The sequence below is a fragment of the Tinamus guttatus genome, unplaced genomic scaffold (genome assembly GCF_059628265.1).
Source record: "Tinamus guttatus ecotype Peru unplaced genomic scaffold, ASM5962826v1 Tinamus_guttatus_pri_ptg000287l, whole genome shotgun sequence".
NCBI lineage: Eukaryota > Metazoa > Chordata > Aves > Tinamiformes > Tinamidae > Tinamus > Tinamus guttatus.
The window spans coordinates 130,062-143,441 of NW_028288821.1; the positions used below are offsets into that span (position 1 = coordinate 130,062).

The window sequence follows — 13,380 nt, forward strand, 5'->3', positions numbered from 1 at the left end:
ATGCCATAGGGATCTAGCATTTGACCACTCTTTTGATAATCACACTGCTCTGCTCTCTCCTCTTCATAGAGATGATGAATGTTTGTCACTGAGACACAGGGCCTGAGCAAAATGGGGTCAAGCAGTCTGGAAGCTCAAACCAAGCCCTCCTCTCCCCCTGCCAATTCCACTTATCTTCTCATTGTGAAAATAGGAAAAATAACCACTCCTTAGCAAAACAGTATTTGGGTTATTGAAATAACCCGGGAAGAGGTGGGGGCCAGACCCGGGGCAGCTCCTGCTGTCTGGGTGAGTGGCCCGGCCGTGCAGAGGGGCTGTTCTGCAGAGCGGCCAGGACGTCTACCCGGCGCTCGGCCTTTGGGCTCACCAGGGCTAAGCAAGAAGGTCTCTGAGCACCCAGGTGCTCTGCTCACAGGTGAGACCTGTGGAGGCCCCGAGTCCTTGTCTCAGGACGAGCCCCCGCCGCGGCACAGGGCTGAGCTGCTCCCCGCTGCCCCGGGCCAGGAGCCGGACCAGGAACCGGGCCAGGAGCTGGGCTCCTGCAAACCCAGCTCTGAGTGCACCGCAATTTCACAGCTCTCCTTTAATACAGAGAGTCTGTTTGGGTTTTTCTTCCTACCCGCACAGTTTCCTCTGCATTTCGGGCAGGAGAAGAGATCAGCTGCTCCAGCTGATCTGCACCAGTGTCCCCCACTAAAGCACATCCCCGTTGCACTTTCTCATGCTTCCCTCTCTCACGCACTAAATCTTGCCTTGTTTCCCTGCTCTCCAGGGATGTAGCCCCAGCAGTGCCAGCCAGAGCTGCAATCTCCTCGAGACGTCAAACGAAACCTTCCCCTCGCACTGAGTCAACACTGTTGTTTAAGTGAAAACCTCTTAGAGCAATTAGCAATTACGGGGAAAGATTTCATTGTTTGGCTGATGAATGCTGCAGCCCTGACGAAATAGTCTGTGGCCTTTAGTTCAGTGCCATTGTAGCTTTATTTGATGAATTAATATAGTTATAATGAAAGCTCAAAGAAATTATCCATGGACTGAACAAATGAATGCTGAAATGAGGTGCTGAATGAATGAGCATCTACCTCAGCTGCAGTTCTGCTCAAAAACAGGGACGTGGTGACAAGCCCCCCAGCCGGAGGCTCTGCGGCCCCGGGCTGAGCAGTGGCGGAGATGTCCTTGCTCTCAGCTCTGCCTGCTGCCCACTGACTTAGCCACAGCTCATTGCTCTATCTGCCAGTGCCACCATGGCCAGTGTCCATCTCATCTCCTGACTTGCCGACACATTTATCCACACAGTTTGGCAGCAGAATTAAATTCTTCCCCTGACTGTATCCACATGACCCCGCTGGAGACTTCCACCCTCCGTGGTGGCCTCCAAAGCCAGCTCCAGCTGCTCCCACTGCAGCTCCAGCCGCTCACTCCTGCTGCTCGCTTAGCTCTGCTACAGCTGCTCTGCTTTTATTTTTGGGCTACTTCTCAGCTGCTTCTTCTACAGATCTAGAGAAAGAGCAACAATACCTTAAGTCGATACTGCTGTTGACTGTAGCACTTACTTACCCTGAGTGCTGCTGGGCACCTTGGTATAAGTTATCTGGAGAAACTCTGCCTGGACTGAGTCAAACTTGGATATCAAAGTTCTTCCTTCAAACACACATCAAAATACGTAACTCCTACTGCTCTGCAAGCGACCCTGGGGTGCGAAGCAGAGCTTACTTGGATGTGTCCATGGCATTGGTAAATGTGTGCTGCCGTGAGACAAGCAAGCAACACAGGAAGAGTTCGTAGAAGCAAATGAGAGTAGCAATGTAGAGCTCTCAGGAGCAGCTGGGAAATGCCCTTGAGGTCCCCTGGATCCAGCTGACTCACCCCAACACTCTGCTCACAAGTCTGTGTTGCCTGTCCGCACATTCACGGTAGAGCGAAAGGTCTGTGAGGAAGGTGCCTTCTTGCAGCTGGCTTGCTCCATCCAGGCCTCGCGGCACGACATGATCACAGGCGGCAACACACGGTCCTGCGTCTGCGGCACCTTCTGGCACATGCAGAGCAAGGCCTTGAGCTCAGAGCGGAAGCTCTCATTCAGCCAGCAGTAGATGAAAGGGTTGTAGCAGGTGCTGCTCATGGCAAACCAGTGTAGAGCAAAATAGAGAGAGTTCTTCGTCTTGATACCCAGGCTGGAGATGAGCACGACGTAGCAGTTGAGGGGGAACCAGCAGACAGCAAAGACCACCACCACCACCACCAGCATCTTGATGCTCTTCTTCTTGTTCCTGTGGTGGGTGATGTACTGCTGCGTGGTGATGTCTCCTATCGCGTTGCGCAGCCACAGCTTCTTGGCCAGGCGCGTGTAGGTGACAGTGATGATGAGCAGGGGCAGGAGGTACAGGAGCAGAAAGGTGGAGAGGTCCAGGTATTTCCAGACCAGTTCTGCAGGCTCAGGAAAATCAGGGAGGCACAAACTCCGCACAGTGGTTTCCCTTGAAAGCAGAGAGAGATGGACAGAGCACGCAGCCACTGCAGGCACTGCCCAATGCTGCTAACTCGGCAAACCACAGTGAGGCTTCATGCCCCCCACAAGCACGTCCTCATGGCTTAACACTGACAGAAGAGGCCCAAACACAATCTCACACTGGACAAAACTAAACTGAAACTCAGTTTCCCACTAAGGGTCTTGTCTGTGTTTCTGTGTCTCTATCTGCCCCAGTGAGGATGAGACCGGCTGCTGTGCCCTGCCATCTTCTTCCCCTCAAATTCCTCCTGGAAGCCGAAAGCGAGAGGAAAGGGGCAGTGAGTGATACCTTCCCTACCTGGCTGTGTTTCAAGAGGTGATTCCCACCCAGCATGAAACAGGACGGTTATACCCACATTTTAATGTGCCCACCCAGAAACGCAGCCCAGCACGTCCCTGCTGCCAGCAGGCCGTGGCAGGCACCGCCTGCCCAGGCACCATGCAGGGCGCTGCGGCGGCGCGTGGGTCCCCAGCATGAGGACAGTGGCCTGCATCGTGCAGGGACCTGCAGCACTGCAGCGTGCTGTGGCCTGGGCGCTGCAGCGTGCGGGGCCTGCAGCGTGCAGTGGCCTGCAGTGTGTGGGGCCCTGCAGCGTGCCAAGCCTGTAGCATGCAGTGGCCTGTGGCGTGCGGTGGCCTGGACGCTGCAGTGTGCGGGGCCCTGCAGCATGCCTGCAATACTCTGGTTTGACGCACAGCACTGCCGTCAAGGTGCTCCACAGACCTCTCCTCTATCCAGGAAGCCCCAGACGGACATGGGGGCTCGAAGCCAGCAGCTAAAAGCTGCGGAACCTGCGGGGAACTTGAGGCCATCACCAAGGTGAGAGGAGGAGCTTGCTGGGCTTGGAGGCTGAGGAGCAGCGCGATAGAGGAAGGATCCCCAGGGCAGAGGGCCTCCGAGCCCACTCACAGCACTGCTTTGTGGCCTCTGCACCATATTTTCTTGAGTTGTTCAGCCAATCATTTGTTAAAATGTTGTAGCTTCATCTAATAACCCCCTCTGTGCACCTGAATAGTTCACCTTGTATCAGTAGGCAGGTACCAGCTAACAGAGCTGCTCTCAGCTCACGTATACCTTAACACCATCTGGAAAGGACTAAGTGTTCCTTCCACATGCCACAATAGACAACTGGAAATAATAAAAACATCAGAAGAAAGGGGCACTCACAGATTTATTTCCTGAAGGTGCTTTCTTCTTTCCCTTTTTTTTTTTATTCACCTATTCCACTTTGCCCTTCCTTCTTCATAACTTGTCTGCAGCTCACTCATATTGCTCACAGATTTTAGTCTCCATCAAGCTGTATTCTTTGTTGCAGTATTGATTAATATCTTTAATATCCTGTCATGAACCTCTGCAGTTAGCTTTTGTGCCACAAATAGAAGACTGCTTGGAAGGGGGCTGCTGTGAGTAAGGACAGTGCGTGTGTGCCCTGGGCATGGCAAAAGGCACAGGAGTGTCACCAAACCGTGCCGGCTGCCAAGGACTTTGGTGACTCTTGCCGAGTGAGGAATTGATTCAGAAGAGAAAATAAGCCTTTGAGAAATGCACTCTGGACCTTTTTCTCCCCAAGATCATGCTTGTGGCTGATGCACAAGAGGCAAGGCTGGGCTGGATCGCAGCTGTGACTGCCTGCTGGGTCAGCTGCTAAGAATAACCCATGAGCTGGCGTGGGAGGCACGTGCCGCGCCGCCCACGGGCACGCCGCCACGCAGGACACCCGCCTGCCACTGCCCGGGCGCCCGCTCGCCCTGGAACCTCTCTCCAAAGGCGACCAAGTAGCAGATACTTACAGAGAGAGCCCAAGCAGCCGTCTTGTCTCCCCTCCTGTGATCTGAAGAAAGGGCATGGGCATGTTCAGGAGGCTCCTGATCACTCCCAAAGGGGCTGGCTGACAGCAAGAGCCAACGGACTGAAGCATTTTGGTGAATCCTGGGACTACCGTGGCTTTGGCCACACTGCAGTGCTTGCAGCAGGGACACTGGTTGTTGCAGACTCCGACTCTCGTGTCCCTCAAGGCCAGGTGGCTGCCTAGGGCCAGCTCAGAAGCGCTCAGCAGCACGAGGCTCATCACGAGCAATGTCAACTGCGGTTTTACTGAATGAACGAGTAATGAGACTAATGCGCCCCGGGAGTCCTTACATCGCTGCCCCCGGTGCCAAGCCAAGGTCAGGTTCCTCGGGACGGGGACGAGCAGGGGCAGGTGCGGCATAGGAGATAGCAGCATTTGTTCATTCATGAGCAATTTGCTCAGTGATCCGCTGCAGGCAGCTGCAGAATGAGTCGAGCACTGGAGTAACCCAGTATTTTGTTTACCAAGCCCAAGCCATGACAGTTACTGTGTCCTCAGGAAGATATCACTCAGGCGAGTCACGGGTATGGGGAGAAAGCAAGGGCTCCCCTCCCATTTTGTGTAACCCCTTGTACACCGGCAGCAATTAACAGCCCATGTGGACAGTCCTGCACAGAGGGACTCTCTCCTGCTCACAGGAGGGAAGCGTGGGGCTGCAGAAGGAAGACACTTGCCCTTGGTGCAGCACTTCCACCATGGAAATCTCCCCTGTGCTGCCACCATGGCCCCCCTGCTCTGCTCCCTGGGACCTGGCTCTCAGGGAAGGACACTCTTCACTGGAGCACTTCTCCCTGGGAATGGCGGCACCAGCAGCACCCTGGAAAAACGCTGGCTCGTGGCATTAGCTGCACTGTGGGCTGCTGGCTAGTCAGAAAGTCACAGCAGTGCCACAAGCCGGGGCTTTGCTGATGAGCTGTGCCACAAGCAGCAATACATGGACACTGCAGAGTAGAGCCCAGCGTGGGCTCCGGGGCAGCCTCCCTCGTCGCGAGGCTTCGCGGTCCTGAGGACCGAGAGGGCAGGGAGAATGTCAGGGCAGGGCCCAAGGGAGCTGCTGGTTCTTCCCTCCCTGTGCAGGAAGGCCAAGCTCCAGCAATGCAGGCCACCGCGGGCCAGCAGGCAGAGAGGGTGGTAAGTCCATTTTTATGCTTTTTTTTTTTCCCTCTAACCGAATCTTCACTTTCCTACAGAAACCTTCACGTGGGTGTGAAATTCCTCTTCACACTTGGTCTTTCTTGCTGCAAAGCTGCCTTGGCGCGGGACTTGGCATGTGCCATGTGTCCCTTGTCAGTGCCTCACTGACAGCTCAGGCGGACACCGCTCTCCTATCCCCTTGTTAATTCAGCAGCGGGCAGAGGATCCCCGAGCGCTGAGGAAAGCTGATCCTGCCTTATAAACCCGGATAGATAAAATGCCAAGAAGCTAAAATAAGCCGGTTCCTTCAGCTCGTGAGGTCCCGGGACCTCACAGTGCCCTGCCCACGCGGCCCTGATGACGGAGGAGAGGGGCCCACATGGCAGGGCCGGCCAAGCGGCGCCACCCTCTGCTGGGGACCAAAAGCTGAGGGCTGTGGCCATGGCCGTGCTGTGTGGGGCTGGCTAGCCACGCGTCACCAGCACCGGTGACACTGTTGAGAGGAGACAGGGCAGGCATGAACACAGCGAGACCCTGAGCACTCATGCACCAAAGCCAAGTGGCCTCCACTGCGGCCAAGCCTCTGCTGTGGGAAGCAAGGTTCCACCCACGGAAACATTTCCAACCATTTCCACTATCTTCTCACCTCCTTTCCTGACCCTGAGAGCCCTCCATCATCTTGGGGAGCTCAGAAGGATGGGACCCCTGATGGGGCCTGGCGTGCGGGCAAGAAACTCACCTGTAGTTGTACTGGAAAAGCTTCTGGTAGATAGCGTGAGGCAGGGAGAAGCACGTCGCCATCAGCCAGATAACCAAGATGCTCAGAGCACCTTTTGTTAGCGACATCCTTTGCTTCAGTGGGTTCAGGATGACCTGCAAGAAAGACTCTTGGCAATGACTCTTCCTTACCTCGAGGAAAGCAAAGTCCCTACACTAATACACAGCAGAGGCATTTTGTTACATGATCCAATGCTATTAAGAAAATCACAGCCACGATTAGGAAAATCATCCTGCTTATTAGGGTGACCCAGAGAAAAATGAAACCTTGAACTTATCTGTCTGTTCAGAACTACTTCCAAATGAACTTTTTCTCTATTTTGTTCCATGAGAATCATTTTCTTTACATCAGAGATGGCATTAAGGGAAAAAAACTATGAGAGTCTCTTCACTTTTGGGTGTGTTTGCTTATTTTACATGAATCATAAAAAGAAGCATCTCCTGTTCTAGCTAAACCCATAAATCTGATCTCGTCTCCCCTGTCTGGAGTCATTAGTTTCCTTTATAGGAAATTTCATTAGTTAGAGGACAAGATGAAGAGCTTATAAAACTCCCAAGTCTGGAGAGGACTATTTGGCCCATAGGGAGGTATTGTATAGAAAGGGAGAAGGGTTGCTAGAAATAAGTACATGGCCCAATCTATGTTTCCTTCTGTAATAAATTGCTTATTGTAGTGAAGAATGGCTATAGTTTGGCTGCAACCTCCAAAAATATAAACAAACCCCGGGGTAAATCTTCTGCTAGCTCAGGTGTGTCCTTTCAATATTTCCAGCAGAAATTGCTCCCTTCACTGTGCACTTTTATACTGTTCCAGCATCAGTCCCAGAGCTCTACCCTAGGACCTTAATCTCAAAATTGCTTTTTGTTCCCCAATACAATGAGCTGGGAATTGCTACCAGCTCAGACTGTCCTGCAGCTTTATGAGACAGCAAATGCCCAATGGGAAAGGAAGAACAGAAGAGCAAACATGTGACTGTGTCAGAACTGAATCTCAGGATCCTATGACGATGCTTATGGTTTTTGGAAAATGAAGGAGAAAAGCTTTGAAGGATTCCCTGCATGACTAAACTGGCACGTGGTACTCGGCAGTGGCTCTGCTGCCTTTCCAAACCCACCATTTAAAAGGCAGCCTCTTGAAACCATCTTTCCCACCATACCTTGGGAGCTAAGTTAGACTTGGCTTTTAGATAATTGCTTGGACAAGGCATCCTCACTCCTTTCCACTGAAATGTGAGACCATCCTGGGGAATGTGTGATGCTGTGTTCAGGTTTTCTTCCTCCTGTTGGGTGTCTGGACAGCCAGCAAGTGCCTGAGGGCTCCCTCTGAATTTAGCTCTGGAGCTAAATTCTGGAGCTATTTAACCGTGAACCCACGACTCAACCCAGCCCGCTTGGGATCTGCAGGGACCCCTCCAAGGAAGCTGCGAACATGCTGTGTTTTACCTGGTGCCTGTCCAGGGCGATGGCCGTCAGGGTGAGCGTGGAAACGTGCAGCGAGCAGTACTGCACAAAGCGGCTGATGTGACACATGGCCTTCCCAAAGATCCACGTGCTGTTCACAAATCGAACCTGAGGGGAGAGTGAGAAGCCATCAGCAAGCCAATGTATGGAACCAAAATACACATCTACCAGAGCAAAGAGAGGGTATGGATGCTTAAGGGTTTTGACCTGCCCGGCATAGTTGTCTGCGAGACCAGGTTGTGGTGGCCTCGTGGCCGGTCCTCGCGGTGCATGCACAGGGAGGGTGTGACTATTGGGCAGGGCATTTCTGCGCCAGGCATCCTGCCTGGCTAGCGGGACAGCACTGCGCGCCACTCACCAGGGTGAAGGGAGTGTTGAGCAGCGTGATCATGATGTCCGACACCGCCAGGTTGACGATGAAGAGGCTGGTGGCTGAGTGCATCCTCTTGTTCTTGAGTACCACGTGGCACACCAGCATGTTCCCAAAGAGGGACATGATGATGATCACTGAGTAGGCCACAATGAGGAGAGCTTTCACCGTTGGTTTCTGGGATTCTGGCTCATATTTAGCCAGTTCAGCAAATTTTTCCCACTCAACAATTCGGCTGTCTGTCCAGTTGAAGGAGGTCCTATTGGTTGCTTGGTAGATTGACATGAGTTTGTCCAAAGAAGAATAACGACTGAATGCCTCAAGGACATGGGTCATCTGTGACTGCAGCAGCGAATGAGGCATGGTGAGTTGACCCACGTGTTGACTCAGCTCCAGGCAGTGGGGACCACAGCTCCAGCCAACACAACAAACCACCCGGCAGCTTCGGCTACCTTGGTTCTCCAGGAAGCTGAAGAAGATGCAGCTGTCATTGGGAACCACCCCGTAAAACCTCTGTGGTGCAGTAGATTCTCCAGAAACGGTGTCAGAGAGGCTCTGGAGAGCAGCTGCATTAGAAAGGGACTTGTTCAGGACCACACACTCTCATAACTCCTTGACATGCAGAGACCAGCAACAGCCCCACAGGCAGGCTGGAAAGAAGGACCAGTCAATTGAAGCAAATGTCTAAAAGCCTCAGATGGGGGTTGAAATTGCTTTAATCCCACATCAACTTCTTTTTCTTTGCCCTCAGCTGAGTCCATTATTCCTTCAAGTTTCAGAGAATGTTGCTCGTGGTCCTTTCAGCCACTATTTCAAAACACCTGGTTCTTTTCACTAGGAATGTAAAGACAGAGCCACTTGAGGAATAGCTTTTAAGAGCAAAGGTAGCTTTTGTCTGCATCTAACCCCAGCAATTATCCTAAGGTGATTCAGCACCTGGAAATCACATCAGAATTTGACTTTAGTCTATATCTTTTCTCTCTTATTTTCCAAACAGTAACTATCAATTTTGTTCCCAGTGTTTCAGCTTCAGAGAGAAAATGATCCCTCTGGCAAAAGCCAAAACGCAATAGCCGTAAAGAAGCAGTGAAGTGCATCATACACAAATAAAACAGTTCATAGACCTGATTTTACAAGAACAATTCCGTAGACTTCAGAATCTCTTCATACTTACCCTAGCGCCTTCCCTTGCTAGTATCCACTTCTGGCTATTTCTGGTGATTTTAGATCGTGTGGATTTTCTGTTGGTGTTAAGTGAAGCATGCTAACTATGTGCACCAGTGTTCATGGATGCGCTACACACAGCAGAAAGTTGTTTAGAAACTTACTCTGGTTCTCTGCAAGGGAAGCAGGTTTGTTTTGTATATGCTATGCCTGTCAAAGCCCTTGGCTGTGTGCATGAATCAATGGGCCTCATATGGAGTGAGGGATTAATAAGCAGAGCTCTCAGTGCTCTAAAAGGCTCCTGGAACACCTCAGCACACACTGACCAGCAGGCTACTGAGGGCTGCATAGCGGGTGGTGGCCTAAAGCCGATTCTAGCAGCTCTCAGATCTAAGACGCGGCTCTGTCATTCCAGCGGATCTCAGATGTAAACACCACCGAGCCACAGTCAGAAACTGACTGCCTGTTTTCCCAGAGAAGTACAGAGTAGGGGGCTCGTGTCTGATCTGTCCATCCACGCATTCCCAACAGTAAATCTGCTTTGGCGTACCAGCTTACATGGATATACTGAGGAGTGTCACGGAGAAGATACACTGCTGTTGTGCAGGATGGGAAGAAGAAGGAATTAGGCAAGAAACCAAAGAACAAATCTTGGAAATGGCCCCTGGCTTCTTCTTTGGTGCAGTCATGAGTGAAGGAACCCTGGGAAGGACAGAAAGTTAATGAATGCTCTTGGCTTCTGATGGAGCAAGGCAACCGGAATGCAACAGGGACACAAGCATTGCATCCACACTGGACTTCATTATCTCTGTTCTGTCTCCTCGCTATTTTTCCAAAACTGATGGCCTGGGGAACATCTACTTAGTCTTAGCCCAGGTCCTATTCTGGCTCCACGACAAAACACGAACCTGGGGAGCTGCTGTGAAACAGAGAGCGGAGCTGAAACTGGGCCAGGGCATCGTTCACCTTGTTTACGAAGGATGATTGACACCTGAGCCTCTCTGCAGTGACATCCCTCCGAGGTGGCTCAGCAGGAGTCACACACACATCGTTTGCAAGAGTAACGGGAGGACCCAGAGCTTCAGAGCAGACCGGCTCTCCACTCTCAGGGCATCAAAAAACCTCTGAGGTCATCACAGATCCACCATGCTCCTGGTAAGCGTGCAGGACTTCACACTTCTCCAGGACTAGCAAAGGTATATACTGAGAGCATCCTTCTGTAAGGCAGTGTATAGGAACTGCTGCACTATTTCTGGAATAATGAAACAGGATTTTAGGCAGCACCGAATGAAATACTCTGAATAATACCACTGGGATGCTCGTGATACGCTGAAATGCCATCACTGAACTGAAGAGCTGCTGCTCTAGTATGAGAGAGCCTTCCATGCATCAGTTTATTTTGAGTTCTCATGTTGGAAATTGTCTTTGCTGCCATGAGAAACAAGCTTTACATGAAGGCTGAGTCTCAAGAAACTGCTGTAACTTACAAGTGAAATCTTCACATCAGAAAGAAATCTTCAACAGATTAGGCAGTTAAAAAAAAAGCTCAAACAGGCTTTCTGAAGCACCTGTGAGAAGCTCATTTCTCAAGGGGTTTGTTGGAGCTGCACGTGTGGGTTGTTCTGGGGAGCCGTGGCCTTGCCGCGGCTGCTGGATGGGGACAGCTCCCCTTCCCTGCTGCTCATGGCCTCTGTCCACTCGCTGCGCTATCAAATATAGGAACCAATTCTGCTAAAATATAACTAACGAATGAAAAAACATTTTTCAGCTGGATCAAGTTCCTGACCTGGCTTAGTGCTTAGTGCACGGCCAATCATTTGTTCACGCTTGTTCTTACTAGGGAAGGGGTTAGGGACAATGAATTGAGAGAGTAACAGAAAAGCTTAAGAGGATAATGGAGCTACCACCTAACTTTCTAACACGGAATTTGTGCTCATATTTGTTCTCATGTTTTGCTACACCATACACAGCACTACTGCCAGTGCCTGCTGAAGCGCTTGGTACTGGCCTCTGGCCAGGGGAGACCCCAAGTGCAGCAGAGGGACGTCCCAATCCCCTCTGGAATGTGTGTGTGTAAGAGCTGACTATCCCGAGAAGCTGAAACACTTGGTATCATGCAGTAAGAGATTTTAGCCTTCAGGCTCTATAAGTTAATACGATCTGAAGAATCAGAAAGAACCCACCCAGCTCAACTTCCCGTAGCTCTTCTACTGCCAGGTTCACACAGGTTGCCAAATGCATCTCGCTGCTTTATGAATCTCCTCCCGGTGCTGGAACATTAACCTTTCCTTCTAAAGACTTTCATGACATTTTTCCAAGAGCCGCTGTCAAATGATTGCAATTCTGAACATAAATCAAGCTTTCACTCACTGAAGAAATCGAACCTTTTAATAACACCATATACACTGCAGGTACAAGTTATGAACCGTTCTGGGCAAAATCCACGTAAAGGGTGAGAAAATCGCCCCCTGTAACTTCCCCTCCTGCCATCCCCGAACGCGCATCGCTCGGCCCCACACTCCCGTACCTGCGCAGGTCTGCTCAGGAGCTCGCCCGGGGCTCGCCCGGAGCTCCCGCTGCGCGCGCCGCCCCTTACCGTGGCGCCCGGCCCATGGGGCGCGGGGGGCGGCCCCGCTCCCGGCCCCGCTCCCGCCGCTCGTCACCGCCGCCGGCTCCGCCGGTCCCCGCGCGCCCTCCGCCCTGCCCCGCCCCCGCGGCACGTGCCACCAATGAGCGCCCGGGGCGGGCCGGGGCTGGGCGGGGAAACGGCTCCCATTCATAAAAACGTGCCGCGAGGCGGGACCCGCGAACGCCCTGCAGGGACCCTGCAAGCGCCCTGCGAGGACCCCTCCCCACTAACACCCTGCGAGGACCCCCCACCCACTAACACCCTGCGAGGGCCCCCACTAATACCCTGCGAGGACCCCTCCCCACTAACACCCTGCGAGGACCCCCACTAACACCCTGCAAGGACCCCCCACCCACTAACACCCTGCGAGGACCCCCACTAATACCCTGCAAGGACCCCCCCACCCACTAACACCCTGCGAGGACCCCCACTAACACCCTGCAAGGACCCCCCCACCCACTAACACCCTGCGAGGACCCCTCCCCACTAACACCCTGCGAGGACCCCCACTAATACCCTGCGAGGACCCCCCACCCACTAACACCCTGCAAAGACTCCCCCACTAACACCCTGCGAGGACCCCTCCCCATTAACACCCTGCGAGGACCCCCACTAACACCCTGCAAGAACCCCCTCCCCACTAACACCCTGCAAGAACCCCCTCCCCACTAACACCCTGCAAAGACTCCCCCACTAACACCGTGCAAGGACCCCCCCCCACACTAGTGCCCTGCCCGCTTGCACCCTGTGAGCCCCCTGCTACCCACCTGCTTGCAGCCCAGTGGGCACCCGCCAGGACCCCGTGAGCACCTTGCTGGCACCCCGTGAGCACCCAGCAAGTGCCCGTGAGCACCTGCCTGCGCCGCCACCAGCGAGACCCGCAGAGCTTCCCTGCTGCGTGGGAAGGCACCTCCTCCCCATTCCGGGGGGCCAATTTCCTCTGGGCAGAGCGAGTGCCACTCACTGCAGCCTCTGCTGCCAGGGAGTCGGTTTGAGCTAAAGGGCGCTTCTCATTTCCCTAGTTTTTAGCCTGGTTTTGTGGCTCTGTGCGCTCAACGTGCACCTGTTACTGACCTGAGCCTCAGGAGCACCATCAGTCCCCAGGCAAAGGCTCCTTCAAAGAGCAAGCACCAGCAGGAGCTCGAGATGCTCTTTTGGCCACCCGTTTGCTTGTGTGTGGACACATGAGAGGGATGCAGACACAGGCACGTCAGAAAGTCCTGGCTATGGAGAGCTCTGCAGGGGCCACAGCCCTCGGAGTCCTCTAGGGCACAGGACAGAGCAAAGGGCTGTTCAGGAGCTTCATGTCAGTTTTCATTTTAAAAGTGTAAGAAACAGCAAGTAGCTGCTTGTTGCCCGTAGTAAAAACTGTCACAGCTGCTCTTGAGTGTAAACTCTATGAGTTCCTGTGAAGAAGAAAAAGGACTTTTTCCTTTTTCTGTGCGAGAGATTCGTTTGGGCTCCAAAGCTGCTTGCAGGAGCCGGGGCA

General features: G+C 52.9%; 1 protein-coding gene across 1 annotated transcript; it reads right to left on the bottom strand.

Moving 5' to 3' along the window:
• Nucleotides 1-1,740: 1,740 nt before the first annotated feature.
• LOC104569930 (G protein-coupled receptor 83) lies at nt 1,741-8,576 on the bottom strand. Its single transcript, XM_010216930.2, has 4 exons — nt 8,087-8,576; nt 7,711-7,836; nt 6,230-6,363; nt 1,741-2,474 (listed from the first exon to the last, which is right to left on the bottom strand). Exons 1-4 carry the CDS (start codon nt 8,459-8,461, stop codon nt 1,880-1,882), a joined length of 1,230 nt encoding a protein of 409 aa, XP_010215232.2. The 5' UTR covers nt 8,462-8,576; the 3' UTR covers nt 1,741-1,879.
• Between the last annotated feature and the right edge of the window lie 4,804 nt (nt 8,577-13,380).

What these genes read in the sequence shown, in the direction of transcription:
- LOC104569930 (XM_010216930.2), bottom strand. Translation starts at nt 8,461, where the DNA reads ATGCCTCATTCGCTGCTGCAGTCACAGATGACCCATGTCCTTGAGGCA. An exon ending in TCAACACTCCCTTCACCCTG is followed by an intron (nt 7,837 to 8,086) that starts GTGAGTGGCGCG and finishes CTCTCCCCTCAG; the next exon opens with GTTCGATTTGTGAACAGCAC. An exon ending in CTTTTCCAGTACAACTACAG is followed by an intron (nt 2,475 to 6,229) that starts GTGAGTTTCTTG and finishes TCTGCTTTCAAG; the next exon opens with GGAAACCACTGTGCGGAGTT.